The sequence below is a fragment of the Podarcis muralis genome, chromosome 17 (assembly GCF_964188315.1).
Source record: "Podarcis muralis chromosome 17, rPodMur119.hap1.1, whole genome shotgun sequence".
Classification (NCBI taxonomy): domain Eukaryota; kingdom Metazoa; phylum Chordata; class Lepidosauria; order Squamata; family Lacertidae; genus Podarcis; species Podarcis muralis.
The window spans coordinates 23,296,496-23,324,371 of record NC_135671.1 but is presented as its reverse complement, the minus strand read 5'-3'; the positions used below and the strand labels follow the sequence as shown (position 1 = coordinate 23,324,371).

Below are 27,876 nucleotides of genomic sequence, written 5' to 3'. Positions count from 1 at the left end.
AGAATAAACAAACAGCAATACCTCTGAAAGTTAATATTTGTCAAAAACGATTAAATCAATTTCAAAACAAGTTTTGGACCATTTGGGCAGCTTTTGCTTCCAAGGCTGTAGTTAACGGCCAGGGTTGGGTTTCCTCCCCAGTAGAAGAGGCCTGGCAGTCGTTGGATGTAGCTGTAGGTTGTCAGGGCGCTGCCCTAGGCCTGGTGGAGAGAGGCAGGGGGCAGGTCCCACAAGACCCACAGCGGGTGGTGTTTTGTCCTGGGGCAACCAGGGATCATGGATCAGGGAGATCTTGCTCTGAGCTGACCAGAAGGGCTGGCTGGTAGGATGACCGCAATTCCCCCAGGCTGGAATGGGGGCTCCCCTACCATACTGCCCCCTTCTCTGAACTACTGCAATTGAGGCCCCCTTGCTCTCGCCGACTCCTCCTCCTGGGCACATTTCTCAGACCCCCCCCCTCAAGAGTCCTGGTTCATGCCCTCATCCCACCACTGAGGCATCAACTCCCAAAGGGATGATGAGCTCCTCTGTGGCTACTTTGGTGCCAGCCCCTCCCCCAGGGCAGCCTGGCTTTATTTATTTATATTGATGTAAAGATTTTCTTGGTTTACAAAAGTATGTACAATATCTTTTTCTGACAAGTAACATTTTTTGCACATCAGTGTCATTTCTTGAGACATTAGGAAGAAAAGGGGGAAAGAGATGGAGGGGGGGGAAAGGTAAGTGGGGGTGGGGTAGCGATGTTTCTATTTTACTTAATATATGTGGGGTTTGGTGTCAGCGTTGCTTGTCCAAGTTCTCTGCTGTTACCAGGCAGGCTTTATACAGTTTCCCCAGCAGCTGGTGCTCACCCAAGATGGGGCAGTGGGTATTCCTACCATTCCCTGCCTGCCCCCAGGTTCTTGGTCCCCTGCAGTACATTTACTGCTTGCCATCTAATCCACCCTCTCTTGGGTCTTAACCACACTTGATCCTGGCCTCCTTTATCCAGCCATCCATTGTTTTTTGTGTCTGGGCACTTTGCCCTAAAACCCAATCTTTACTCTAAAGGTCTATTTGAGTTCCCCCACGGATTGCCATTTGCTCTGATGCAGCTTTAAAGAGCGGGTTTAATAACTGCTTTCTCATGCAGATCTGGGAAAGACTTCCTCCTGGGCAGAACTGCATTGGCCAGTCCATAGAGCCCATTGCCCATCCTGGCCTGGCTGGCTTTTAGGAGCCAGGATGGGCAAGAATCAAGGAGATAGGTGGTTGGTTTCACTCACCCAAGCAAGCCTCTTCACACCCTCACAGATGTCTCTGCTTTTTAAGATGCTGTCTAGGTTGGTCATTGCTTTTCTCCCAAGAAGCAGGCGTCTTTTAATTTTGGGACAGCTGTCACCACCTGCAGTGACCATGGAACCCAAGAAAGTCCCCAGTTTTTTTGTAAATTGCTTGCAGCTGATCTTGTGGTCCTCACCAGACCCCCAGTGTCAAAGGTGGTTCTGTTAGACTACGAACCACCTGAAAGAGTTTCCTGGTGCTGTTTTCCAAAATACGACCACTGCTAATTCTGCAGTGCTGCAAATGCTTTTCAGAACGGAACTTCCTCAAGAACTGAGGTGGTGTCCCTTGTTACGGGGCATGTTGGAATTGAAAAGTCAACACAGATCAAACCCAGGCTGAGGGGCCTTTCTCCTCTCCAGTCCATGTGAACAGAGACTCAAAATTAGCTATCCACATACTCATTGGATATGTACGTGAACCACTGTAACCACAGACCCTGGCCCTTGCTTCACCCCACGATTAAATTAGTTTCCCCCCCTCATACCATATTGCCCCCTGCCCTGACTACTTCAATAGAGGTTCTCCCCAGCTCCTCCTTGGCACATTTTTCAGACCCCCCCCCAAAAGGGGGCTGGCCCACACCCTTGTCCCACCCTTGAAGTATCAACAGTACAGTATGATTTATTGCGGCCATTGGCCCATATCGAAAACAATGCATCGAAATTTATCCATAAACAATACAATTTAAACAGTTCCAAGTTAAAACACCCATATAAAACCAATTTTACTTCAGTTAAGTAAACACTATACACAATAAGCTCCCTCTATGTAAACCGCAATTCAAATCAATCAGATTTTGGGGGGTATGCGTCTTAGTTCTGGCACTTATTGATGGTTCTTAAGTTTAGCTAAGCTGTCAGAGTCATACAGTGATCCATTTCTCCTCTTTTGAAATAAAACATTAATCAAGTATCAAGGGATCTACTTGTATCTTCGTCGTTTAATAAGTATATTATTTGGGCTTCCTGAGGTCCGTCAGCAATTCTTGATAAATATGGGGCCAGAAACTTGGACCGTGAAGCCGAATGTAATGGACAACAGAAGATTATATGATATAACGATTCTATAGCTCCACTTTTACAGTCACAGAGGAGTGAGATCTGTCCCTTGGAGAGTCTGTTACCCAACACGTTTGATGGGAAAACATTGAATCTAGCCTTTATAAAGGCATACCTGTGCGTCACCACAGATAAGGTAGTTAAATAAGATGGAAGTTTCGTTGGTGGTGTTAAGCCAAGGTTTATCGGCGAACAGGTGCCACCACCTGTCGCAATATTAAATTGTAAATCCATCTCCTCTAATTTGTGAGTTATAATTCTCTTGGCAGAAATTAAATCCAATTTTAATAGTTCAGATGGAGATAGTCCTAGGGACACAAGTTTCCCCTGTATTATTTTTGCCCAGGGGCTAGGGAAGTCATCTCTCCAGAGACACTGTATCAAGTGGAGATTTGGAAGTTTATGCCATAATGCCAACCAGTAACAGAGGATGCATTTCCATAATGTGGTTTCTAGAGATGTAACATTTAGTTCCAGTCGTATAGCAGTATTGCTTACACTCCTGGGTAACTTTAGCAACCTTCTTAGAAGCTGGTTTTGGATTACCTCCAAATGGGTTAGATTAACAAAGGACCCCCATATTGGGATTGCATATGCTATTGTTGCAATCACCTTTGCCTTGAAAACTTTTAACACTGATGGAATATGGAAAGCCCCATCTGAAAAGAAAAAACGCAATAGCGCAAAGGAAAGGGCTTTAGCTCTATTTAATACATATGCAAGATGGGCTTTAGCTCTGTTTAATACATATGCAAGATGGACCTTCCAGCCCCTGTTGTGTTGGAGAAAGACTCCCAAGTACAGTGGTACCTCGCAAGACGAACGCCTCGCAAGACGGAAAACCCGCTAGACGAAAGGGTTTTCCGTTTTGGAGGCGCTTCGCAAAACGAATTTCCCTATGGGCTTGCTTCGCAAGACGACAGCCCATAGGGAAATCTCCGGGACAGCGGGGAAGCGCAGCGCGTCTTCCCCGCTGTCCTTGGACCTCCTCCGAAGCCTGGCGGCGAGGCGGGGACACCTCCTCCCACCGCCGCCGGGCTTCAGAATGATGCCCCGATGCTGGGCGGGGGGGGGAACGCCTCCGCTGCCGCCCGCCATCGGGACGATGCCCCGATCCCGGGCGGCACGCCTCCGCTGCCCGCCATCGGGACGATGCCCCAATCCCGGGCGGCGGGGGGGGGAACGCCTCCTCCGCCGCCCGCCATCGAGACGATGCCCCGATCCCGGGTGGTGGGGGGGAACGCCTCCGCCGCCGCCCGCCATCGGGACGATGCCCCGATCCCGGGCGGCGGCGGGGGAAACTCCTCCGCCGCCGCCCGCCATCGGGACAATGCCCCGATCCCGGGCGGCGGGGGGGAAAACGCCTCCTCCGCCGCCCGCCATCGGGACGATGCCCCGATCCCGGGCGGCGGGGGGACGACGCCTCCTCCGCCGCCCGCCATCGGGACGATGCCCCGATGCCGGGAGGCGGGGCGGGAAGCCTGGGCGCGCTGATCTCAGCGCACGCAGGCTTCGGCATGCTGGCACCTGTCCACAAGCAGCGGCAGCGCTGCCGCTGCTTGCGGAGAGGTCCGCGAAGCCTGGGCCGGACAGCTTTTGAAGGCAGGCGGGGGGAGCAAAGACTTTCGCCCCCCGCCAGCCTTCAGAAGAGGTCCAGGACCTCTTCTGAAGGCCAGCGGGGGGCAAAAGTCTTTGCTCCCCCCTGCCTGCCTTCCCGGGAGAGCGGAGAAACGCGCTGTCCCGGAGGGCTTTTGAAGGCAGGCGGGGGGGGGGAGCAAAGACTTTCGCCCCACACCAGCCTTCAGAAGAGGTCCAGGACCTCTTCTGAAGGCTGGCGGGGGCGAAAGTCTTTGTCCCCCCTGCCTGCCTTCCCAGTCCTCCGCTGTCCCGGGCGATTTTAAAATGCCGCCCGTCAGCATTTTAAGATCGCCCCGGACAGTGGAGACGTCCTCCGCTGTCCCAGGGTTTTTTAAAATGCTGAGGGTGGGAAGAAAAGCCCTTGTCTCCCCCCCCCCCAGCCTTCAGAAGAGGTCGGGGGACAGACTGTCCCCGGACCTGGTCTGAAGGCGGTTTCCCTAGGAACGCATTAATTGATTTTCAATGCATTCCTATGGGAAACCGTGCATCGCAAGACGAAAAACTCGCAAGACGAAGAGACTTGCGGAACGAATTAATTTCGTCTTGCGAGGCACCACTGTACTGAAATTTAAAGACTTGGTCAATAGCTTTTCCGTCTATTCTCCAATTATAGGTTTTTCGACTCTTGGTGAAAATTAGGACTTTGGACTTAACATGGTTAATTGTAAGAAAATTTGATTTGCAGTAAACATCGAAAATTTTTAATGCCCTCCTAAGGCCGACTCTTGAGAAGGATAGGATCACTGCATCTGCGTAGAGTAGAAGGGGGCAACGATATTGGGCAAGACGGGGGGCGTGGATCATTTCTTGAGAAATCTATCAGAGGCGCCCTCATATCACTTATAAATAGATTAAAAAGGGTCGGAGCAAGGATACATCCTTGACGAACACCTCTATTGATAGTTACTGAATTTGAGAGGTCGCCGGCCGGAGTGATTCTCAACCTAGCGGCCGATCCGTCATGCAATTTAGTTATGAGCCACAAAAGTCTTTTGTCTATTCCCCATCGGGCTAATTTCCCCCAAAGTAATCCTCTGGGGATGCTGTCAAAAGCGGCCTTTAAATCAATAAAGGCCGCACAAAGTTGGCCTCTATTTGGGGAGGAATATTTCCGGGCAAGGTGGTATAAAACTAAGACATGATCAACCGCTGACTGATTCGGTCTAAAACCAGCCTGTTCAGGCCCAATCAGGTTGTTCTCTTCGGCCCACTTAGTAAGCTTAGTTAACAAGAACCGAGCATATATTTTCCCAATTAATGACAATAAACTGATATTTCTGTAATTTCCTGGATCATCTCTCGAGCCCTTTTTATGAATTGGAACAATAATCGCATCCTTCCATATTCTTGGAACCTTCCCACTGTTGTTTATGGCATCAAAAGTAGCGGCCAGGATTTTCGCCCACCAGTCTGCATGAAGTTTTATAGCTTCCGCCGGGACTAGGTCAGGACCGGGGGCTTTTCCGATTTTAAGATTAGAAATGAGTCCGTGGATTTCTTCCGGGTCAGTGGGTGGCCAAAGAGGGAGCTGCTCATAGAATCCATCGATTGTATTAATATTAAGGTCTGGTAAGGCAAAATAGTTCCTTAGAAAGGATTCCCAAACTGGGGCAGGAATAACTGTTAAGGGGTATCTTTTAGATTTTCTGTTAACCAACACGCAAAGGGGATGATGAGCTCCTTTGTTGCCCCTTTGCTGGCTGCCCCTCCCTCTTGGCCGACTGGCTTTTTAAAGTTGCCTCAGCAGCTGGTGTTCACCTAAGCTGGGGCAGTGGGTACTCCCACTATTGCCTGCCTGGCCCCAAGTTCCTAGTCCATTGCTCTACATTTAGTGCTTGCCATCCCGATCTTTACTGTAAAGGTCTATTTGAGTTTCCCCTCCCGGATTGCCATTTGCTTTGATTCAGCTTTAAAGAGCGGGTTTAATAACTGCGTCTTTATGCAGATCTAGGAAAGACTCCCTCTTGCCCCTCTCACCCTTGAGTTCTTCTTGCTTCTCTTGACAGCAAAGGATTAGGCGAGTTGTCCTTGTCTAGTTACTTGCAGTTACTGCCTTGTTCCGAGATCCAATAGCCTGTACGCTCCGCTCTTCAGTAGGGTTGTGGAGCAGGAAGGCCGAGCCCAGTGGAGGACAAATGGTGTGGAGAAAGCATTGGCTGCTCCTTGGAAGAAGAACAGCCATCGTTTATGCCTGCTCAGTTTTGGCCCAGCAAGGATGTTTCCTTTGCTGTAATTAGCCCCCCCAGCAGTGCACTAGGCAGGAAAGGTGTGTAGGTGAGAGGATGAACTGCTCCTTCGTAACCCCTTGCTGATGCTGCCCCAGCCCCCCAGAGAGAAAGGGGGGGGGGCGTGCAAACAGGCATTACACAAATGTAATTCTGAACACACATTCTTGGAAGCTGGACACATCATTGGGGGAGCATCTCCCAAGAATGAAAACAGCTTATGAGGTTGTAAAGTGTTCAAATGGCCAAGGACAAAGAAAACCTTTTTAGGCTGAATTGTGCCATTTTAGACCGTTGTTAAAAACAAACATTTTTTGTTCAGTTTACAGATTCAGCACGTGCAAAGAGACCTAAAGAACATTGCATTATGGAGTAATCTCCATAACTGTTAAATCAGCACAAGTACACTGGCCAAAGGGCCTACCTTACAAAAAAATAAGCTAACCTTAGTCTTGAAATGTATGTGAATATATATGAGCTGTATGTGGCTGTGGCTCACTAAATATATATCAAACAGGGCTCTGCAGTATCGGCCTTTCAGGAATTCCAACCTCAAAATACAGCTGCGCCAACTTCACTTCACAACTCAGGTGGGCTCTCTCTGCTGCAGGAACTTGGATATATCATTCTTGATTGATTGAATTTATATACTGCCCTATACCAGGAGGTCTCGGGGCAGTTCACATAAAAAGACCACAGTATATAAAATAAAAATAAAAGCAATAACCCAATAACACCCCCCCAAAAGAGCCACATTTTAAAAGGGTATAGCATCTGCAAGACAAATCATTTTTATTTTTACACCAAAAAAAACCACCACAAGATAAACTGAAGCAGCATAGTTGGCTTAGTGGTGCACTCCTAAACATACCCAGTGGTTTTAATAACTTACTCCCAGGTAAGCATGTATATAGGCACTGCAGCCCAGCTTTGTATCCTGCAAACTAGCCTCTCCTCAGCAGGCAACCCTCCTCCCCAAGAATCAAACCCGTTGCTGGAGTTTGGACTGCAAAGCTGGCAGCTGTAACAGGAACAATTACAAACGTACAACGGAGAGCAATCCAGTGCATTGCAAATTTTATTTTTTGAAGAGCCTTTCAAAGATTCGTTAACCCCAGAGGCAATTTGTTTTAAGGCCAGCAATTCAGCAAATATTCCAGCTTTCCAAAGATGGCTGTTAAACTGAAGACTGACGAGTCTTTCCCTTATGCCATCCCATGCTTTTGAGGCTATTGCCAGCAGGTGCTGTGCTGATCATGACATCCTTGCATCAGCAGAGGCTCCCAAGGGATGCAGTTTGGGGACAAGGCAGGTGGCAAAGACATCCTCCTGCCAGCAGGTAAACAAGGGGGGGGGAGGTGTAGCTTCTGGAAACCAGGCAACCAGAACCTTTTGTTTTGCCTGCGAGGGGGGAAAGGTACAAATGGGGGAGGATGCTTCCCTCCTCCGTGATGGGTGGGGTGTGCAGAGAGCCTGCTTTCTCTCACCAGGTGCCAAAAAAAGGAAAGCGTTTAAGTTCTGAGGCAGTCTTCCTCCAGGAGGTGCCAGATTCAGGCATCAGTTTCTCCGATGGGAGAGGCGGAGGGATGAGCGAAGAAGGAAAAGGGAGTCTTGTCAGATCCAACTCTCCTTTTGTTAGGCTCCTGGGAGATTTCATCAGGCTATGTCAGGCGCATCCCCTCTGCCTCCATCTCCGACTCGTGCCCTCTTCGCACCACTCTGCATCAGCTCCTCTCCTTCCGGGGAGGAAATGGTGATTCCTGCAGGCTCCCCATCTTCGCAGCTGCCGTCTCCTCCTCCTCCTCCCCCCGCCTCTCCAGGCTTGACTTCCTGTTCTTGGAAGGGCTGCAGCTTCAGAGCCTGGCGGAAGAGGCTGCGGTTCTCCCTGCGCAGGCGCCGGTTCTCCAGCCTGAGGCGCGCGTTCTCTTCCCGCAGCCGCCCGCTCTGGCGCTCACGCTCCTCCCCGAGCCTCAGCGCCTCGGCGTGGCTGGCGGCCAGGTCGGCGTACCTCTCTGCCAGCTGCTGCGGAGAGCCGCCCGCCCGGCCTCGCCAGCCGACGCAGCAGCACTCGCCTTCCTTGCCTTGGCCCCTCCGAGCAGAGATGCTACTGCGGCAGCCAGCGCCCCGAGCCCCGCAGAAGCAGCAGCCCCTCCAGTGGCGGCTGGTGCTGCGCATGCGTCTCATCCGTGGTCCTCAGCACCTCTCTGCGCCTCGAGAGGAAAAGGGGAGAAAGCAGCTCTGTCCGGCTCTATGTAACGGAGGAGGAGGGTGGAGCTTGCTGGAGCACATGGGCAGGGCTTGGAGCCTCAGACGCCTGTTCCTCCCCCCTCCTTGCAGCTTCTGCTGCCGAGGGCCTCAGATGCACGCTGAGGAATCATAGAATTCACAGAGTTGCCACCTGTCCTGTATAATGCAGCATTGCGTGCTGAGGTCCCCAAGCCACCCCTAATAAATTCACACTTGCCACCATAATTTTGTTTAAGGTTTTTGGCATAATTTTGGCCACAACTTTATTAAAATGCAAAATGTGAGTGGTTGCTTAGGCATTGGTTGCGACTATTTGTTCCTGCCCAGTGGCAAAACTGACATTATTATTATTATTATTATTATTATTATTATTAACAATAAATTTTATTTATATCCCTTTCTCCCCAGCCGAAGCTAGGGTCAGAGCGGCTAACATCAAATGTATAACACATTAACATAAAATCAGACAATCAATTAAAATATATCCTCAAATCAGATCAGGATCAGAATAAAATCCAATCAGATGGCAACCCGCAGATTAGGCTTGGGGACCGTAAATGCAAGCCTGCAAAGTCAGTAAGGGAAAACATTTTATGGGGAGTAAATGGAGCTGGGTGCCAGACCCTCACCTCTCCGCAGATGCTCCCAGGGGCTCTTGCATGGCCCTAGCCCCTTGACGGGTTCAGACAAAAGCATGGTGAGCCCCTGGATTCCTTTAACGGAATACGCTTGCAGCAGCAGCATTTGGAGGGGCAGGCACAGCCAATCCGTACCCCTCCACCAACCAATTTTCTAAAACTAATGCCTAAAAAGTTGTGACAATATGCTACGCAGTAGGCAAAAACCAAATGGCACCAGCCAATCAGCCAAATGGACAAAATTCCTACCAGGCCCCTGACCCAAAAGCAGACGACCCCATGACGTGCATAGCAAGGTAAAACGCAAAAAATGTCCTAAAATTAGGGCAGGTGGGCAGGTGATCCAATGCGCACAGTGAAAAGAGGAAGCTCAACGCTGCGCGCTGGGAATATATAAACTAAGGCTGTCAGCCAAAATTGGCAACTGCCAACTCTCCCCAGCAACCAGAGGAGCCCAATCAAAACGGTGGCCATCCAAACTAACTCTCCTAGTAACAGAGGGGTGTCTGGTTAACCCCACTGCAACCCGTGCTCTCCATGAAGGAGAACACTCCTTGTCACGTCTTTTGCCTCAAGAGCTGCTTTGGTTCATGGTGCCATTGCGAGCCTGCTCTGCCTCTAACAGGATGATTCCCTCACAGTTCTCTTCCCTTGCCACCAGGAACAGCAATACAAGCAACCGTGACTTCAGCATGGCCTCTGCAGACAATCCTCTACATCAGGCATTGGCAAACTCTGCTCTCCAGATGTTTTGGGGCTACAACTCCCACCATCCCTAGCTAATACAACCAGTGGTCAGGGATGATGGGCCAGGAAGCAGATTGCATCCATGAAAGCCTGCAGGTCCATCCTTGCATCTCGTTAATAATAATAATTTATTATTTGTACCCCGCCCATCTGGCTGGGTCTGCCCAGCCACTCCAGGCAGCTTCCAACAAAGATTAAAAATACATGACAATGTCACACATTAAAAATTTCCCTGAACAGGGCTGCCTTCAGATGTCTTCTAAATGTCAGGTAGTTGTTTATCTCTTTGACATCTGATGGGAGGGCGTTCCACAGGGTGGGCGCCACCACCGAGAAGGCCCTCTGCCTGGTTCCCTGTAACTTTGCTTCTCGCAGTGAGGGAACTGCCAGAAGGCCCTCAGAGCCTGACCTCAGTGTCCGGGCAGAACGATGGGGGTGGAGACGCTCCTTCAGGTATACTCGGTGATCTGTTGTGAGGCCATGCCGCTTCTTGGCGATGTCAAATGTAGAGCAGGCAATAGGCAAACTTGGCCCTCCAGATGTTTTGAGACTACAAGTCCCTCTCCATGCATGAGCAGGTGGAGCTCCTGGTAGACTTTTCTGCGAGTGCAACTTGGCTGCCCTGGACGAGAAGCGTGCAAGTGGTGACCAGCTTGGGCTTTGCAGAACTTGCCCAAGATGTTTCTCATAGCATAGACAAGAAGGTTAGAATCTCAGTAGATTGGTAAGTTTAAAAGCAGAGAAGTAAAAAAGGAAAAATTACTTCCCTGGGTGGAATCAACGCTAATTACAGTCCTGTTATCTATGGATCTCCAAAGCCTGCTTGCTAAGCCGTCGCCACCTTGGAGCCTCCTTTCCCTCGGCCAGCTTGTGGCCCCGGTGACTTGCCAGCAGAACAGGCTCCACCAATACAATATGAAGTAAGGTTAAGGGAGAGAGCTCACCTGGTAGAGCATGAGACTTAAATCTCAGGGCTGTGGGTTCGAGACTCCTGCATGGCAGGGGTGGGCTGGATGACCCTTCTGTTGGGTTCGTTTTTGCTAAATACAGGACAGGGTGGGGCAGTGCGGTTGGGGGGGAGTTTTAGTTTTTTTATCTGGTGCTCAAGGCACTCCCATTACAATCCCTCGCAGAATGGTCTCTCAAATTTGATTCTGTCTCTGCTTGGCTACCCAGAGCTTTTTAAAAAAGTGACCTTTCACATTCCCTTTCAAACACATGCATTTGGAGAGGATCCCTAACTTGGCAGGGAGATGGGGGGGGGGGGAGAGAACCTACATTCCAGTGGGGTGGTCCTTCGAGGTCTCTTCCAACTCTACAGTTCTATGAAATACAGGACAAAATTATCAACATAGGATGTAGCATTTCGCATTGAAATAATGGGACAATGCTGCATTTGGGGGGGGGGGCACATTTCCAAAGCCCACCCCTCCCAAAATTAAAGGGCAGCCAGTTCCCCACCCCCCCATTCCAGGCAAACTGACAAATTTTTGGAGAGACAAAGCTAAGGCTGGACTCTCCCTCCTCCAGTTCCTTTTTTTGAAATTTTTAGAAAATCTTGTATTAATTTTCACATAGACAAATATACATGAGTTACATAACATATAAAACAGAAAACAATACAAATGAATAGAAACAATGAAATAAGAAAAGATAAACATAAACAAATACAATATATTACGCTTACATGACAGATTAAAATATATAACTTCCAATAATTCTCATTATACTACTTATATTATCTGTATTCCTTGCACAGATTCATATTATTTTGTTTTGTGTGTATATATATATAATCCACTTACATTTTATTTCTGCAAGTATCTTATTGTTCGTATAGTACATTTTAAAGTATTCTTTAAATATTTTCCATTCCCTATATACCTTCTGGTTTGACACTCCTCTAATTTTTCCAGTTAATTTTGCGAGTTGCAGATATTCTATCATAAGAGTTTGCCACTCTGTAATCATTGATAAGATTACATTCTTCCAATTTCTTGCCACTGTTTTTCTGGCTGCCATAATTGCATACATAAACAATGGTCTTACATATATTTTTTATTTCTATTGATAATATCTTTCAGTTCCAACCCAACCCCCAGACAGGATCTTCAGCAATATAAGCCAGTTAGAACCTAACCCGATGCAGGTTTACTGAGAAGTAAGCATAGGGGATTGTGGACGCAGAGGTTTTTAATCTTATTTAGACAACATTTAATAGCTGTTTATTTTGTACTGGATCACTTTTGCCACCAAGAGTAGGATGATTTACAGCCCTCAAACACATCCACATGTTCTGTAATGGTGTTTAGCAACCAGGTGTAATGGGAATTGCAAGCCTTGGGCCTTCAATATGTAAAGTCAAAAGACATAGCAGTAAAGGAAAAGGGGACTGGGAGGGAGAAGGAAAAAAGCAAGTTCTGGTCTGGTTTCCTCCCCACCCCTTATTTAATTTTTGGTATTAATATAAAATACTAAGAAACTGATGCAAAGAAAAATGAAAAGGTACAACAATGTATAGATAGACAGAAACAATATATACAATACACAAAGAAATACCCTAACCCATACATTCTTATGAATTTGATTTTATCCTACATAATTATAGCCTACTACATTTTGTATATAGGGACGCGGGTGGCACTGTGAGTAAAACCTCAGTGCCCAGGACTTGCTGATCGTAAGGTTGGCGGTTCGAATCCCCGTCTTTCGGTCCCAGCTCCTGCCTACCTAGCAGTTCGAAAGAACCCTTAAGTGCAAGTAGATAAATAGGTACAGCTTTATAGCGGGAAGGTAAACGGCGTTTCCGTGTGCTGCGCTGGTGCTGGCTCGCCAGAGCAGCTTCGTCACGCTGGCCACGTGACCTGGAAGTGTCTTCGGACAGCGCCGGCTCCCGGCCTCTTGAGCGAGATGAGCGCACAACCCTAGAGTCGGTCATGACTGGCCTGTACGGGCAGGGGTACCTTTACCTTTACATTTTGGATAAACACATTCCAAATATTGTCATATTTATGCAAAGTCTACGTCTGTAAGCAGTCTGTTCATAAGTTGCAAGTGTTACGTACGTTATCAATCCATTTTTTAAAAGTTTTAGAGGTATGCGTCCCCCACATAAAAAAAGCACCAGTATTACTCCAAAACAAAGTGGTGCTATGAGCCATCAAACCTCGGAAATACATGTTTTCCAGTAGGTTCCACAATTTTGGCCTCTAGTGTACACTGGAGGGCTGTACTAAGAGCCACCATCTCCCAATTTTTAATATGAGATAATAATCATTGTCTTCATGCGCACACTCAAATAAATATAAATCCAGCCAGATGAGCAGGGTGTAAATAGTATAATTTTAATTATTTTTATTATACTTTGCCGTTACTTTGGCCGCTGTTTAATTGCAGCCCCCACAGAATGATTTTCTCTCTTGGCTTCCACGGGAAAGCCCAGCGAACATGTAAATCCAGCAGCCATCTTTGTATGCTTGCTGACCTGGGAGTTAAGCCCTGCTGAACTCAAGGCAGCTTACTCCAGAGTAGGAAAAACAGACTGGCAGGGGTGTTGCGCAGCAAAGTTAAAAACACAGTCTTCACAGTAATTGAATAAAACTTCACTGCAGCAAAACATAACTTCTTTACAAACACATAATGAACAGAAGAAGATTAGACTAGGCTAGAGATCACACACACAGACCATTGCATTTATCCTTCCTGGCTGTGTTGTGTCTTCCTGTAATAGATACAATACTTGCACAAAGAATGAGTCATCCACAGGATGACTCATGGCGAGTCAACATGCTGAATGATTCTGCAGCTTTTCAGCATTTTACAACATTTCTAGACTCCTTTACTGCTTCTGCTCTCAAATACTTTTATCACATGGCAGGGAGGCCCTGTCGCATCAAAAGTCAATGCCTGCTCAGCCCCTCGCTGGGTTGCCAGGCCCTGGTGCTGCAGACTTTGGACAGCGCAAGCCCTCCTCTTCTACCCACCCCCACCCTTGGCATGGAAGCTAGAGCCCTGCTGGGGCGAGGGCGCACGTGCCCACAGAGAGGGCTCTTGAGTGCCTTCTCTGGCATGCGTGCCATAGGTTCGCCACCAATGCACTAGTCACAGAGCAGGGAAGCAATAGCAGTGTTAAGTTGTGGGTGAACATATCAGATGACACAGCGATTCTTCAAACAGCTCTTGTTTATTCACAGAACAGAACAGAACTGAAGGGTTCAGCCAGCCTGCTTATACAGTGGTACCTCGGGTTAAGTACTTAATTCGTTCCGGAGGTTCGTTCTTAACCTGAAACTGTTCTTAACCTGAAGCACCACTTTAGCTAATGGGGCCTCCTGCTGCTGCCGCGCCTCTGTTCTCATCCTGTTCTCATCCTGAAGCAAAGTTCTTAACCCAAGGTACTATTTCTGGATTAGCGGATTCTGTAAACTGAAGCGTATGTAACCTGAAGCATATGTAACCCGTGGTACCACTGTAGAGCTCCACTAGAACGCAACAGTAACCATTTTCTGTAACTATCCAGTCACTGAATGTCACTTTCAATCCCTTATTTGCACATGTGGACCTGAGTGAAAACTATCTACAGTATCCCCCTGCTGGCCCAGGGTGAGAACTTCAGTACATAACAAGCAGAACTGTCAGTACGCCTTTGAGCTGATGCCAACGACTGGGCTCAACAACTGGTTCTGCCCCGACTGGGCTAGGCGACTAGAGCGCTTCCAGAGACCTTCCACTCCTGGAAAGCAGGTCTAAGTGCACTGGACCCACAACTGTCCATTGTGAGCACCAAACTCAGCAGCAGAGTATAAACAACACGGAAGAAAGCTGTGAAGCATAACTTATTTTCTAATAGCTACTAAAAACTAAGGGCCGCGGGTGGCGCTGTGGGTAAAAGCCTCAGAGCCTAGGGCTTGCCGATCGTCAGGTCGGCGGTTCGAATCCCCGCTCCCGTTGTTCGGTCCCAGCGCCTGCCAACCTAGCAGTTCGAAAGCACCCCCGGGTGCAAGTAGATAAATATGGACCGCTTACTAGTGGGAGGGTAAACGGCGTTTCCGTGTGCTGCGCTGCCTCGCCAGATGCAGCTTTGTCACGCTGGCCACGTGACCCGGAAGTGTCTCTGGACAGCGCTGGCCCCCGGCATTTTGAGTGAGATGGGCGCACAACCCTGGAGTCTGTCAAGACTGGCCCGTACGGGCAGGGGTACCTTACTAAAAACTGAAGAGCTACTGGCTTGCATGAGTGTTACAGCTCCCACTCAGCCATCTAATCTCTACATAGATAACACTCAGGCTCCACACAGAGTCAGGCAGGAGCGGAAGAAGTGAAGAGCAGTTTCCGCCCCCTCTTTTCTGAAAACATCATATCCGGAGATTCTTGCAATGGGAGGGGGTGAAAATACCAACAAGAACGACTGCCCTGCCCCCAAGAGTTGGTTCCAGTGTGTCCAGCCGCATCCTCTAGGACCCTGTAGTCCAGCAGGAGTCTCTTTATAGCTGGAAGTGTCAGGGCCTGGGCATCGCCCCCTAGGTCAGCTTGTAAAAAGGCCTTGAAGGGAGCAGGCCCTGCAGTCGTCCTCCCCACAGCTGGTGGTCCTTCGGCTTTCCGGGAAGCCTCAAATGAGAACAGATTCAAGTAGTCGCCATGTTGGTCTGCCGTAGTAAAATTTTTTTAAAAAATAATTGTTCCGAAAGAAACCGTCTTAAAAGAATCAAGTCCCTTTTCATAACAAAGTCTTTAAAAGAATCCTTCTATTTAAAGTTACAGATAGGTAGCCGTGTTGGTCTGCCATAGTCAAAACAAAAAAATTCCTTCCAGTAGGACCTTGGTACGAAAGCTCATACCAAGAACTAACTTAGTTGGTCTTTAAGGTGCTACTGGAAGGAATTTTTTTGTTTCTTCTATTTAAAAATTTTATTTATTTTGAAAAGTTGTCCGGTAGCACCTTAGAGATCAACTACGTTTCGGGACACAGGTGGCGCTGTGGTCTAAACCAGAGAGCCTAGAACTTGCTGATCAGAAGGTCGGCGGTTCGAATCCCTGCGACGGGGTGAGCTCCTGTTGCTCGGTCCCTGCTCCTGCCCACCCAGCAGTTCGAAAGCACGTCAAAGTGCAAGTAGATAAATAGGTACCGCTCCGGCAGGAAGGTAAACGGTGTTTCCGTGCACTGCTCTGGTTCGCCAGAAGCGGCTTAGTCATGCTGGCCACATGACCCGGAAGCTGTACACCGGCTCCCTCGGCCAATAAAGCGAGATGAGCACCGCAACCCCAGAGTAGGTCACGACTGGACCTAATGGTCAAAGGTCCTTTACTTTAGGTTTGTTCTGGGTATAAGCTTTGGTGTGTATGCACACATATTCAGATACTCTGAAGTCACTAGACCCTTATATATAATGAGAGGTAGGGGAGGAAATGGGTGATTGGCTAATGGGTAGGGTGAACCTGTGATGACTATTAAGGGCTGCAATTGGTCCTCCAGGAAAAAGCAAGGGATTTTTAAAGGATAGTATATAGAAGACCAAAAATAGTATTAGTACGTGTAATGAGACAAGAACCCACTATCTCTATTCAGACCAGGTCTCTCCATAGTTTTCAGTTTGGTAATAAGCTGTAATTCAGCAACTTCTCTTTCCAGTCTATTTCTGAAATTCTTTTGTAAAAAGACAGCCACTTTGAGATCTTGTATAGAATATCCTGGGAGATAGAAGTGTTCTCTGTATATTCTAAGGAAAAGCAGGACATTCCAGGAACAAATCTTGGGACAGCTTCTGTAAATCTGGAACTGTCCCTGGGAAATAGGGACACTTGGAGGGTCTGGATTAAATAATACTCATGGCACCATGCTAGGGTTCATTGTTTAGGGGCAATGGGGTAGGGTGTCAGTATGCCTTTCAGCTGGTGTCAGCAACTGGGCGCAATAACTGGTTCTGCCCCAACTGGGCTAGGCAACTGGACTGGAGCATTTTCAGAGACCTTCCAATCGTGGAAGATAGGTCCCAGTGCACTGGACTCACAGCTGTACATTGTGAGCACCAGACTCATGCAGAGTATAAATAACGCGGAAGCTAGCTGTGAAGCACAACTCCTTTTATTTCTAATAGCTACTGCAAACATAAAGAACTACTGGCTTGCATGAGTGTTACAGCTCCCACTCAGCCATCTAGTCACTACATAGATAAGACTCTCTCCACACACAGAGTCAGGCAGTCAGGAGCAGAAGAGTAGAAGAGCAGTTCTTCCCTCTCCTTTATCACCTTTTTGGCCCTCTGTCCTTGTTTCTCACCAAAACGTTACAGCCCATGTATTCAAGGGTCCAGTGGGACTCTGTGGCTCCCCACCCCTGGTAATGTCCATGCATAGATTCTGAATCTCTGGGACACAAAAGTCTATGGCATAGACCTTTAAAGCAGCTAGTCCTTTGATTGTTCAGAGTTCCAGCTTCCAGGAAAGCCTTTGCGCATAGAGATCTACACATGTCTCTTTCCCGTCACATAGCATCAGCTCAGGGCCAGTAGTATGACCCTGCTGTGCCTTGGTATGTGTGGATCCCATTCATAGAAAGGGAACACTGTCTTTTGCCATTCTATTTATTATGCTTTGGGCACTTTCTGCTTGTCGCATTCCACTTAATACTACTGTTAAGTTCGTCTGGGTTTGGTGTCTTTTGCGTGTCGAGGTCCCCAAGCCACCCCCCAAATAACTCACAACGCACACTTAATTTTTGTTTTAAGGTTTTTGGCATAATTTTGGCCACAACTTTATTTAAATACAAAACCGTGAGTGGTTGTTTAGGCATCGGTTAAAACTATCTGTCCCCCCCCGCCTGGGGACAGAACTGACTTCCAGGCACCACCGAAAGCCAGTAAGGGAAAACAAGTCGGGGAGAAATGGAGCTGAATCACAGGCCCTTAACTCTGCCCCGCAAGGTCCCCAAGGCTTGCCCACCCTAGTCCCATTCCAGGGATTTGGACAGAAAGATGGCAAGCCCCAGGATTCCTTTAATGGAATTCCCTTTCCGCAGCAACCATGGAGGGGCAGGCCCAGCCTATCCTAACCCCTCCACCACCAATTTACAACCAATGCCTAACCGCCAATTGAGCCCTTTACGCTCACCGCCAACCACTCACAATCCCAACTTTGCAGTTACTGCATCTAACCAAACATCATTCTCCAGTACGGAGAGATGTACTCCATCATTGCGGTAAAGGGCCAGAGTCTTGAAGGTAATATCTGGGTGGGAAATAACCAACCCACCCAAATCCGCCACCTTCTTACACACTGCGGAATTAATGCGCTTCCTGGCCCTTTCAGCAGCCTCAGGTCGAGAAATGTGCCAATTGCACCTTTGCAGCAATTGTGACCAAAATATTGTGGGTATTAAGGTCACCAATTCCCCCAAGTCTCTCTGAATCGTGGAGCACAAAGTAAAGCAATCCTAAGTTGCCACATCATTCTCCCCCAGCTGCAGCACAATTGCCACGGGGGGGGGGGCATACGAAAGCATCCTCTGCTTAATTAGCGGGATGAATTCGCTCCACCGCATTCCATACCTGGACATCCACGACACCTGCACATGCTGCGGGAGGCCAAGACCCGGTCCCCTTCCAGACTGCCTCGCTCTGATGCCAGCCCAGTAAACAATGCTGTGCCCCACAATCCAGATGCGGACTGGAGCTAGACCTACAGGGTTGAGAACAAGCACACGTCAAATACAAGACTTCAACATCTCTCCCATACGTAACCCTTGAACGCATCAGATTTCCACTGACCCAGATCCTTAATCCTATCAGCCAACAATCCCCAATGGGCTGCCATTGTCGCCGCACCAATGTGAAAGGAATGGGGTGTGAAACCATAATCTGGGACCCCACAAGCAGATATGAGCTTATGCATTACTTTCGAAAACAGATGTCGCGCCAAAGGGCGACCATTCTCGTGGATGAACAGTGGACCCTCCCCCAGTGGTCTCACTGCCATAAATTTCCTTAGATCCTTAACAGGGCAAGGACCCGACTCCCCAGTCACGGGGAGTGGAACAACTGCCTCCCGACCTAACTGGTCAGTTTTCGAGTTATGCACCACAATTCTCAGTTCCATGGGGGATAAGCATATATCCTACAGCAGCAGACCCCTGGAACCACCATCCTGCCTGGCCTCCATGACCACCTCCCCCACCCATAATGCACCAAAAAATGCAATTGAAAAGGCTGCCGAAAAGAGGCGGGCCTCATGCTTAAACCAACAAATGACCCTTAATTTGGCGCACATTTTGCTCAGCAAGTCAAAAGTAATAGGCCACCAAACTGCCTTGCAAGGGGGACCAAGTCGACCCCACCCTTCTAGAGCCTTGCGCACAACAAACTTGACACGATCCTTGTTGAAGAAAGATTTACTAAAAAAGGAAGTAGCTGTGAAATGAATCTGGAGCATCCTAGCAGCTCGGCCCAGCTGAAACATGTGCGCCAAATATTGTAACGCTTGGGAAGTGGAGGGGGGGACGATATTCTGCCTGCGACTGACTGGGTAAAATTTAAGAAGTTGGTCCGGCTTTTTTATAAGACCTCAAAGTGGATATGAAATGGAGGCTGCTACTCCCTGCAATACTAATTGCTGCCAAGGTTCCAGAGATGCTCCAGGAAATATTCCCGACACGTCCGAGACTCTGGAGCCAGGGACCTGAATCGCTCCATCTGAAAATGGGATAGAGCACCAGCAATCTCATTAGATATCCCGGGGATGAAACGTGCAGAAAATACAATATTAAATTTCAAACAATGCAAAACGAATGCCCGCAACAGGGCCGATACCCTAGGGGAGCGAGATGACTGCTTGGCCAGCACGTTCACCAGAGCCTGATTGTTGGACCAGAAACAAACTTAATGGTCCCTGAACTCGTCGATCCATAAATGCACAGCTACTGCAATGGGGAAAAACTCAAGAAACGTTAGGTCCCACGTGATCACTTCTCCCCGCCAAGCAGATGGCCGGCGCCTAGCACACCATCTACCTTTCCAATACAAACCAAAGCCCAGCAAACCCGCAGCATCAGAGTGCACCTGAAAGTTGTTGTGGAGATTCAAGACGTCCTGCCACAAAGACACGCCATTGAATTCTTCCAAAAATTCCAACCAAATCCAGAGGTCCTCTCAAACCTGCACTGACAGACGCACCCTGTGCTGCGGAGCCCGTAGACCGGCTGTAAGCCTGGCCAAACGTGAATGGAATGGATGGCCTGGGGCCACCACCCTGCATGCGAAATTCAAGTGACCCAGCAAGGACTGAAGTTGTCGCAAAGTAACTTTCTTCAAAGGAAGAAGTTCCTGAATGACACTCCGCAGGGTATTTTATCGAATGGAAGGCTGTAGGTTTGCGACACAGTATCCAATTGGATACCCAAGTAGGTCAATTGGGTAGATGGGCCTTCGGTCTTGTCAGTTGCCAAAGGTACCCCAAATTCTTACATAAGGGAAGCAAAGGCCCTCAGCAATACCACGCAATTGCCGGTAACATGTGCAGAGGCCAGTAAAAAGTCATCGAGATAATGTGACACACCTACTAGGCCGGTTTTAACACGCAAAGCCCATTCCAAAAAGGTGCTGAAACCCTCAAAAGCGGAACAAGCTATTGAGCAGCCCATAGGCATAGCCTTGTGAAAATAAATTTTTTCCTCAAACTGAAATCCAAGCAACCAATAATCCTCTGGATGAATTGGCAGCAAACGAAATGCAGATTCAATATCACACTTGGCCAGCAAGGCCCCTGGACCGAACTTCCTAATCATCTTGATCGTCTGATCAGGAGAGGCATACTTCACGGAATTAAGCTCCGGGGGAATAACATCATTTACTGATGTGCCACGAGGATGAGATAAATTGTGAATCAGGCGAAATTCCCTCGTAACTTTTTTAGGGACAATACCCAGGGGAGAGAAGTGTAAATTGGGGAAAGGGGGAGCTGAGAAAGGGCCAGCCATACGACGTAAGGCCACCTCCTTCTCTTATCTTCTTGCGGGCCACCCCGAGGATGGGGTGTCAAGAGCTTTTAAAACCTCCCACCGTTACCCAAGATACAGTTCAAAAGCATCACTACATCATTGCTACATCACAGTTACATCAGTCGAGGGGTGGGTTATACAGGATTAACACATGGGCAAGGGAGGGAGGAAACATGCAGAGTTGGAACATGTATTGAAGGGCACAATTTAAGTACCGAGGTGGAGCGGTAATGTTGGTCTAATAGGAGTTGGGTGGGTTTAAAGTGGCCATTTGAGACCTTGCGTTCTGTTGGGGTCGGTGGTTCTGGGGTGGTGGGAGAGGAGGTGCTTGCAGACCATAGGAAGGTAGTAGGTTGGCCCCCACATCCCTGGGTTGTATGAGGACGGGAAAGGGGGAAAGCTGTTGTTTCTCTCATGAGGAGGCTTGAATTCCTGTCCTCCATAGGCTTCTGTGTTGAGATATGGGCAGAACCTTTTTATGTGCCCTTCTTCTTGGCAATTATAACAACCTCTTGTGGTGGGGCCCCAAGGTCTGAGGGCGTATGGGGGCCCTCCTCCCCGGAACCCTCTTCCTCGCCTGGTGCCCCTACCCCGGTAGGGGTTGGGTTCCATGCTCAGGGCCAGCACATGTTGGCTCTCTTGCCTGTGCTCTTTCCGCTTTCTCCCATCCTGGGTGTTATAGACAGACTTGGCTATCGACAGAATCTCACTGATACTTTCCCCCATCATAGCCAATTTGGAGGTTGAGAGCCTTTCTAATATCTGGGTTGGCTTGATCTTTGAAGAAGCCTTTTACAATGACTTCATGCTGGGAGTTCTCCGGGTCTATTCCTCCCCATGTTTTAATAGCTGATACCAGCCTGGTATAATAGTCCGAGGGATGTTCGTTCGGTCCTTCTGGAAGGATGGAACTTTGGTCCAATTGACAGTGCGCTGACTGGCAGCTTTTATTCCGTCTAATATGGCTTTTTTGAACAAATTGAAGCACCGGGTCCCGTCGGTTGTGTCCCAAGTCGGTTCATTCCGTAAAACTTGGGTCATGAGCAGTTCCACCCCTGTGGGCCGGTTTGCCTGATAATTCGGGAGTTCTAGCGCCTCCCCCGCTTTTGTTAAAATGTCCACCTTCTCAGCTTCATTAAAGAGGGCATTCAGATGTACATGAATGTCCGGCCAGGTGGGTTTGTGAGTTGAAAAGATGGTGCTAACTTGACGGTGGCACTTGTCTGGGTCATCTCTCAGGGAGGGCATTTGGTTTGACCATGTGACTAAGTGCTGTATAAAAGGGTTGGTGCGTATATACCAGGGGTCTGCAACCTGTGGCTCCGGAGCCGCATGTGGCTCTTTTATTGGACTGTTTAATCTCACGTGCCTCCCGCTAATTGATTTGCGATCCTCGATTAGCGATTTATGGCCGCCCGGCACACTTCCGCAGCGGAGCTCTCAGTCACGTCTCAGCAGGGTTTCACACAGCGGTGTAAAACTGTCATGTTTTTCGGCTCAGCTTGCAGACGAACACACAGAGCACAGGTTTGTCTATTTACAGCCGTTTATTTCATCATTTCCTCAGAAAAATCCAGGACTGCTTGCAGCCATTACAAAACTGCTCTTTTCCCCTCACAACACAGAGTGAGACTGACAAACTCCTCCCAAACTCCTCCCACCTTCGAAAACTGACGTCAGAATGGTGGCACCATGGGAATAACTTAACCTGTTAAGTTCCAATCCCAACACCCCCCTTTGCCGCCCATTCTGACAAGACCCTTTTTGAGTTCAACACCTTCCCCTTTGCCTTGTGCCCCTTCTCGGCATCTTTCCCAGGCACCTGTTGAACCCCTTCAACACTCCCAGAATCACACTGTGCGAATCTGGCCCACGCACTTGTTGCCTGGTATCTTTCAGGTGGAACGCCCTTTGTTGAGCGACTAGACCTTCTGGGCACAAACTCAGATGTTACCTCTGACTCACTGCCACCAGAAGATGTGTCCTCAGCATCACGGGATTCCCCCTCTGACTTAAAACGTTTTCGAATCCTTTCCATTACACTCACAGGAGAACTGGGCTCGCTTTTGGGTGTTCTTTTTACATCTTGTGGAGAAACTACAGATACCTCCTCCTGTTCCTGACTTTGCTCCTGACTTTGGCCCGTGATCTGATCATCATCATCGGATTCTGAACCCTGATCGTGTACCTGGTCCTCATCATCGGGATCAGCCTCTGTTTCTCTTTCCTCCTCAGAATCAGATAGGCATTCTGAGAGCAGATCACGCTGGACAGCAGTTTTTGACCTTTTCTCCTGCTCATAGAACTCAGCGTGCTTACTGATCAGTAACTTACTCTGATCACCTGATGGAAATGCGAACCTCCATGCACTCGCTGCTGGCTCATACCCACAGAAGATCATTTTCCGGAACTTGGATCCATCTGGCCCCTGCAAAGCAGTAGGTACCGGCACAGATGCACTTGCACCAAACATACGCAAAAAATGAATCTGGGGTTTCCTGCCATGCAACAATCTAAAAGGTGTGTCACCTACTAGCGTATTGTAAGTACGATTCCAGGTGAAGCTCACATACTTGATTGCCTCCAGCCAAAACCTTGGAGGTAACTCAGAATCTTTCAGCAACACCTGTGCAGCCTGAACCAGAGCCTGGCGTCTCAGCCCTGCCACCCCCCACTGATTGGGTGAAGTCACTGAGTGACGTATCCCTTTCTTGCGAAAGAACTTCTGCAAAGCAGAACCTGTTGACTGGGCTCCGCTATCACTGGTCACCGCTTGCACTCTGGTGGAAAACCTTTGTTCCACCTCCTCAATCCATCCTTTGATCAGCTGTGCTGCATCATCCTTGGATTTGAGACCATGGGTCCATGTATTCTGTGTAAAATTATCCTGCACCGTCAGCAGATACCTGGCCCCCCCCAGACTTGGTTCCTTTACAGGACCCCACAAATCTATGTGGACCAGTTCAAAAGGTCTCGTGGTTACCCTCTCCACTTTTGGATAACTGCATCCTTTTACCTTTGCCAGTTTGCAAGTTTCACAATTTATAGCATATCCACATTCTGCGATGTGACAACCTTTGGAAACCTCCGGCAGCACCTGTAGTTCTTCTAGAGAACCATGAGCTGTTCGTGTATGCCAAGCATGGACACATGAATCATGATTGGGAATTGTAGCACGCAGTGCTTGTGCTTTCTCAACCTTCCCATCACCCTCCAGAGGCGTTTTAAGAATGAAGAGATCATTCTGCCCCTTTTTAACCTTGGCAAGCATCCTCCCTCCTTTGGAGATTGTGCACACATCATCCTGAAAACAAACCTTAAATCCCTTTTTCAGTAAATAAGGCACAGATAAAAGACAGTGGTGCATCCCAGGAACGGTACAAAACTCCATCGTCTCCTGTAAAGCAAGCACATGCACATTTACATAATTATTGACATTCCCTCTCTGTCCATTCGCAAAAAGTACAGTTTTCCCAGCCGGAATTGCCTTGCAATTCCACCTCTCGACAGCTGGTGTCTCTGGAATCAAATTGCAGTTAGCTGCAGAGTCAATAACAAAATTTAGCTCTGTCCCACAGCTGTCTTCAGACAAAGCCAGACTAGCTGTTATCTGATAAGTCTCCTCCTGGCTCCTGGCACGTCCACCAGCCTCAGTTCCACGCCTGCCTGTCTTCCCAGGCCTGTTGCCATGGAAACCCGACTGGTTCCCATGAGAGTTCAGTTGATTGACCTTGAAGCCTTCCTGTGCAGCTGTCCTCGCTCTTTGTGGGCAGTCTCTTTTAAGATGGCTGTTGGACCCACACGTATAACACCGACGAATGGAAAAAGCCTGAACAGAGCTCTCATCTGGCCTGGCCCCCCCTTGCTTCCGGCGGAGCTGCCTGCGCCAGACTTGCCCTCCCTTAGGCGTCTCTCCTGTTCGTCAGTCAAGCGTCCCGTGACGTACGCCAGAGTCAAATCCTGCGGACTCATAGACTCCAAAGTTAGACATAGATTGTCATAACTTTTGTCCAGAGAGCTGAGCAAAATATAAACCTTCAGCTCATCTGTAAAGTTCACCTGCAACAGCCGCAGTTCATTAAACACAGAGAGCATCTCTGTAACATGCTGTCTTATGTCCCCACCTGGACGCAGCTTCATCTCAAACAAACGCCTGGTGGTGTGGATTTTTGCACCAGCCGTGGTCCTGTGGTGCACTCTTTCAAGAGCAGCATAAGCTTCATGCGCAGTGTCCAACCCCTCCACATGGGGCAACTCTGAACCCTCCAAACTGAGCACTATAGCTCCCAGGGCTTTCTGATTTCTCCTCTGCGAGGCATGCGCATCTGCAATTGCTGCAGCTGCAGCTCCGGCGGCTGGTTGAGGCAGTGGAGGCCTTAAGACCGCCTCCCACAGACCCTTGGCTACCAGCCAGGCCTTCAGCTTTCGACTCCATTCTGCCCAATTCTTGCCGTTTAGTTTTTCAAAAGGCACGGAGAATGAATCATGGCCGTCCGCCATCTTTTCCCGTTCTCCCAAGGGGCCCCAAGCTTACTCACAGCGTATCCAGCACCCGTCCGGAGAAACGATTTTCCAGCTGCTCTCAGCTCCTTGGCTCCACAGCATTCAGCAACACAGGCAAATCTCTGCGTTTTTCCAGCTTGCTTGCTTGCTTCAGATTCCGGCCTCCCGTTCTCCTGCCGTGCTTCTCTGCTTTACACCGCAGATCAAAGCTTTCGGCAGCCACCAATGACAGTTTTACGATCGGTGATTTAGGTTACCCATAACCTATTGGACTGTTTAATCTCACGTGCCTCCCGCTAATTGATTTGCGATCCTCGATTAGCGATTTATGGCCGCCCGGCACACTTCCGCAGCGGAGCTCTCAGTCACGTCTCAGCAGGGTTTCACACAGCGGTGTAAAACTGTCATGTTTTTCGGCTCAGCTTGCAGACGAACACACAGAGCACAGGTTTGTCTATTTACAGCCGTTTATTTCATCATTTCCTCAGAAAAATCCAGGACTGCTTGCAGCCATTACAAAACTGCTCTTTTCCCCTCACAACACAGAGTGAGACTGACAAACTCCTCCCAAACTCCTCCCACCTTCGAAAACTGACGTCAGAATGGTGGCACCATGGGAATAACTTAACCTGTTAAGTTCCAATCCCAACATCTTTTACACCTTTGCCACGGCTCCAGGGTGGATACTAGCGAGGGGAGGAGGCACATTGTGCGCCCTGACACTCCCCACTGTGGCGGGTGCTGTACTGGCTGTGACGTCACATGGGGGCGGTGCGTGCGTTAGTCATGCACCGTCCCAACGTCACCTTCCCACCCGCCCGCTACATTGTAAGGGGCATGTACGCTGGCCACTGTTATGAAGGGGAGTGAAGAACACACACACAAAAAAGGTAACTTGTTAATTTAACGTTTATTTCTATGAGGAGGAGTAATTCTGAGGGGTCAAACAAAGAAATAATTTTTAAAAGTGACAAAAAAGTTATTTTTATAATGACAAGTTTTGCGGCTCCCAGTTTTTTTTTTCTTTGGAAACGGGTCCAAGTGGCTCTTTTTGTCTTAAAGGTTGCAGACCCCTGGTACATACCATCCGGGGGGGGGGGGTTCACTGGGCTCTAGAGGTGGGATCGGTAGAGCACTTAAAGGCATCTGAACCACCGCGTGGCTAGAGATTTTCCGGTGGCTCTACTAGTTCTAATTGAATGAGGTTCTCAGGTGCGGTACACTTTCTCGCCTTGGCTTGCTGGCCATATTGTTCCTAATTTTTAATGGATTTGGCATAGGATGTCAAATGTTATTGGCCTCCGCTTGTCACTGCTGGGAGGCTGTAGCCTACGCCAACCCTCCAAGGCCTTACGCACTACAAAGTCTTCACAGGGGTCCGAGGAATACAGCGCCTTGCAGAAAAATTATATTGTCGCCGACTGCATATTAAGGGTCTTTGCCGCCCTGCCCATACCCTTCAAGTGCACCAAATAGCGAAGGACCTCGGCCTTGGAGGGGGGAGATTCGACCCTGGTGATGTTTAGGTTATTACGGAACCGTAAAAAGTCCAGCCAAGCCTCCTCCTTTTTTTTGGTAATTTTTAAAAATTGATTTTACAATACAAAACTATAAAACATACCACACACTTTATCACAGATAGATTATTTTTGGACTTCCCTCAGCTCCTCTGATAATCCTCCGTTTTATTCACTCCTTACCCATTTCCTAATTTAATATTGCCTTATATTATAACATATCTCCTTTTTCATTTTTACAATATTTCTAATATTAATTTTTCACAGAGCTTCTTGCAAATCAACAAACGTTGTTTGATCATCGCATATACTTTTCAGATAATCTGTAAATTTACTCCAGTCCTCAGTGAACTTCTGGTCCCGCCGGTTTCAGATCCTTCCTGTTAATTTATCAAGTTCTGCGTAGTCCATTAATTTCATTCTCCATTCTTCCATCGTTGGTAATTCTTCTTGTTTCCATTTTTGGGACAATAATATTCTTGTTGCCGTTACTGCATATAAAAAGAGCTTACATTCCTTTTTATTTATTTCATTTCCCACAATACCTAAAATAAATGCTTCTGGTTTCTTTATAAATCATCTCCCAGAAGCCTTTCACCTTTTTACACTCCCACCACATATGATAGAATGTTCCCTCTTTTTCCTTACATTTCCAACACTTATTACTTTATACATTTTTGCTAACTTTACTGGTGTAATATACCATCTATATATCATTTTCATCACATTCTCTTTTAACGCATTACATGCAGTAAATTTTAAACCTTTCCATAGTTTTATCCAATCACTTAACTGTATATTGTATCCAAAGTCTTTGGCCCAATGAATCATAACCGATTTAACCTCCTCATCTTTTGTATACCATTCAAGCAGCAATTTGTACATTTTAGACAAGATTTTTGAATCATTATTCAATATCTCTTGTTGAAATTTCGATTCTTTTTCAGAATAACCTTTTTCTTTAACATCTCTTTTAAACATTTCATTAAC

At 48.1% G+C, this 27,876-nt stretch overlaps 1 protein-coding gene across 1 annotated transcript; it reads right to left on the bottom strand.

Moving 5' to 3' along the window:
* Window positions 1–7,307: 7,307 nt before the first annotated feature.
* Window positions 7,308–8,507, bottom strand: TUSC1 (tumor suppressor candidate 1). Its single transcript, XM_028712790.2, has one exon. The coding sequence runs from the start codon at window positions 8,429–8,431 to the stop codon at window positions 7,904–7,906; it is 528 nt and encodes a 175-aa protein (XP_028568623.2). The 5' UTR covers window positions 8,432–8,507; the 3' UTR covers window positions 7,308–7,903.
* Between the last annotated feature and the right edge of the window lie 19,369 nt (window positions 8,508–27,876).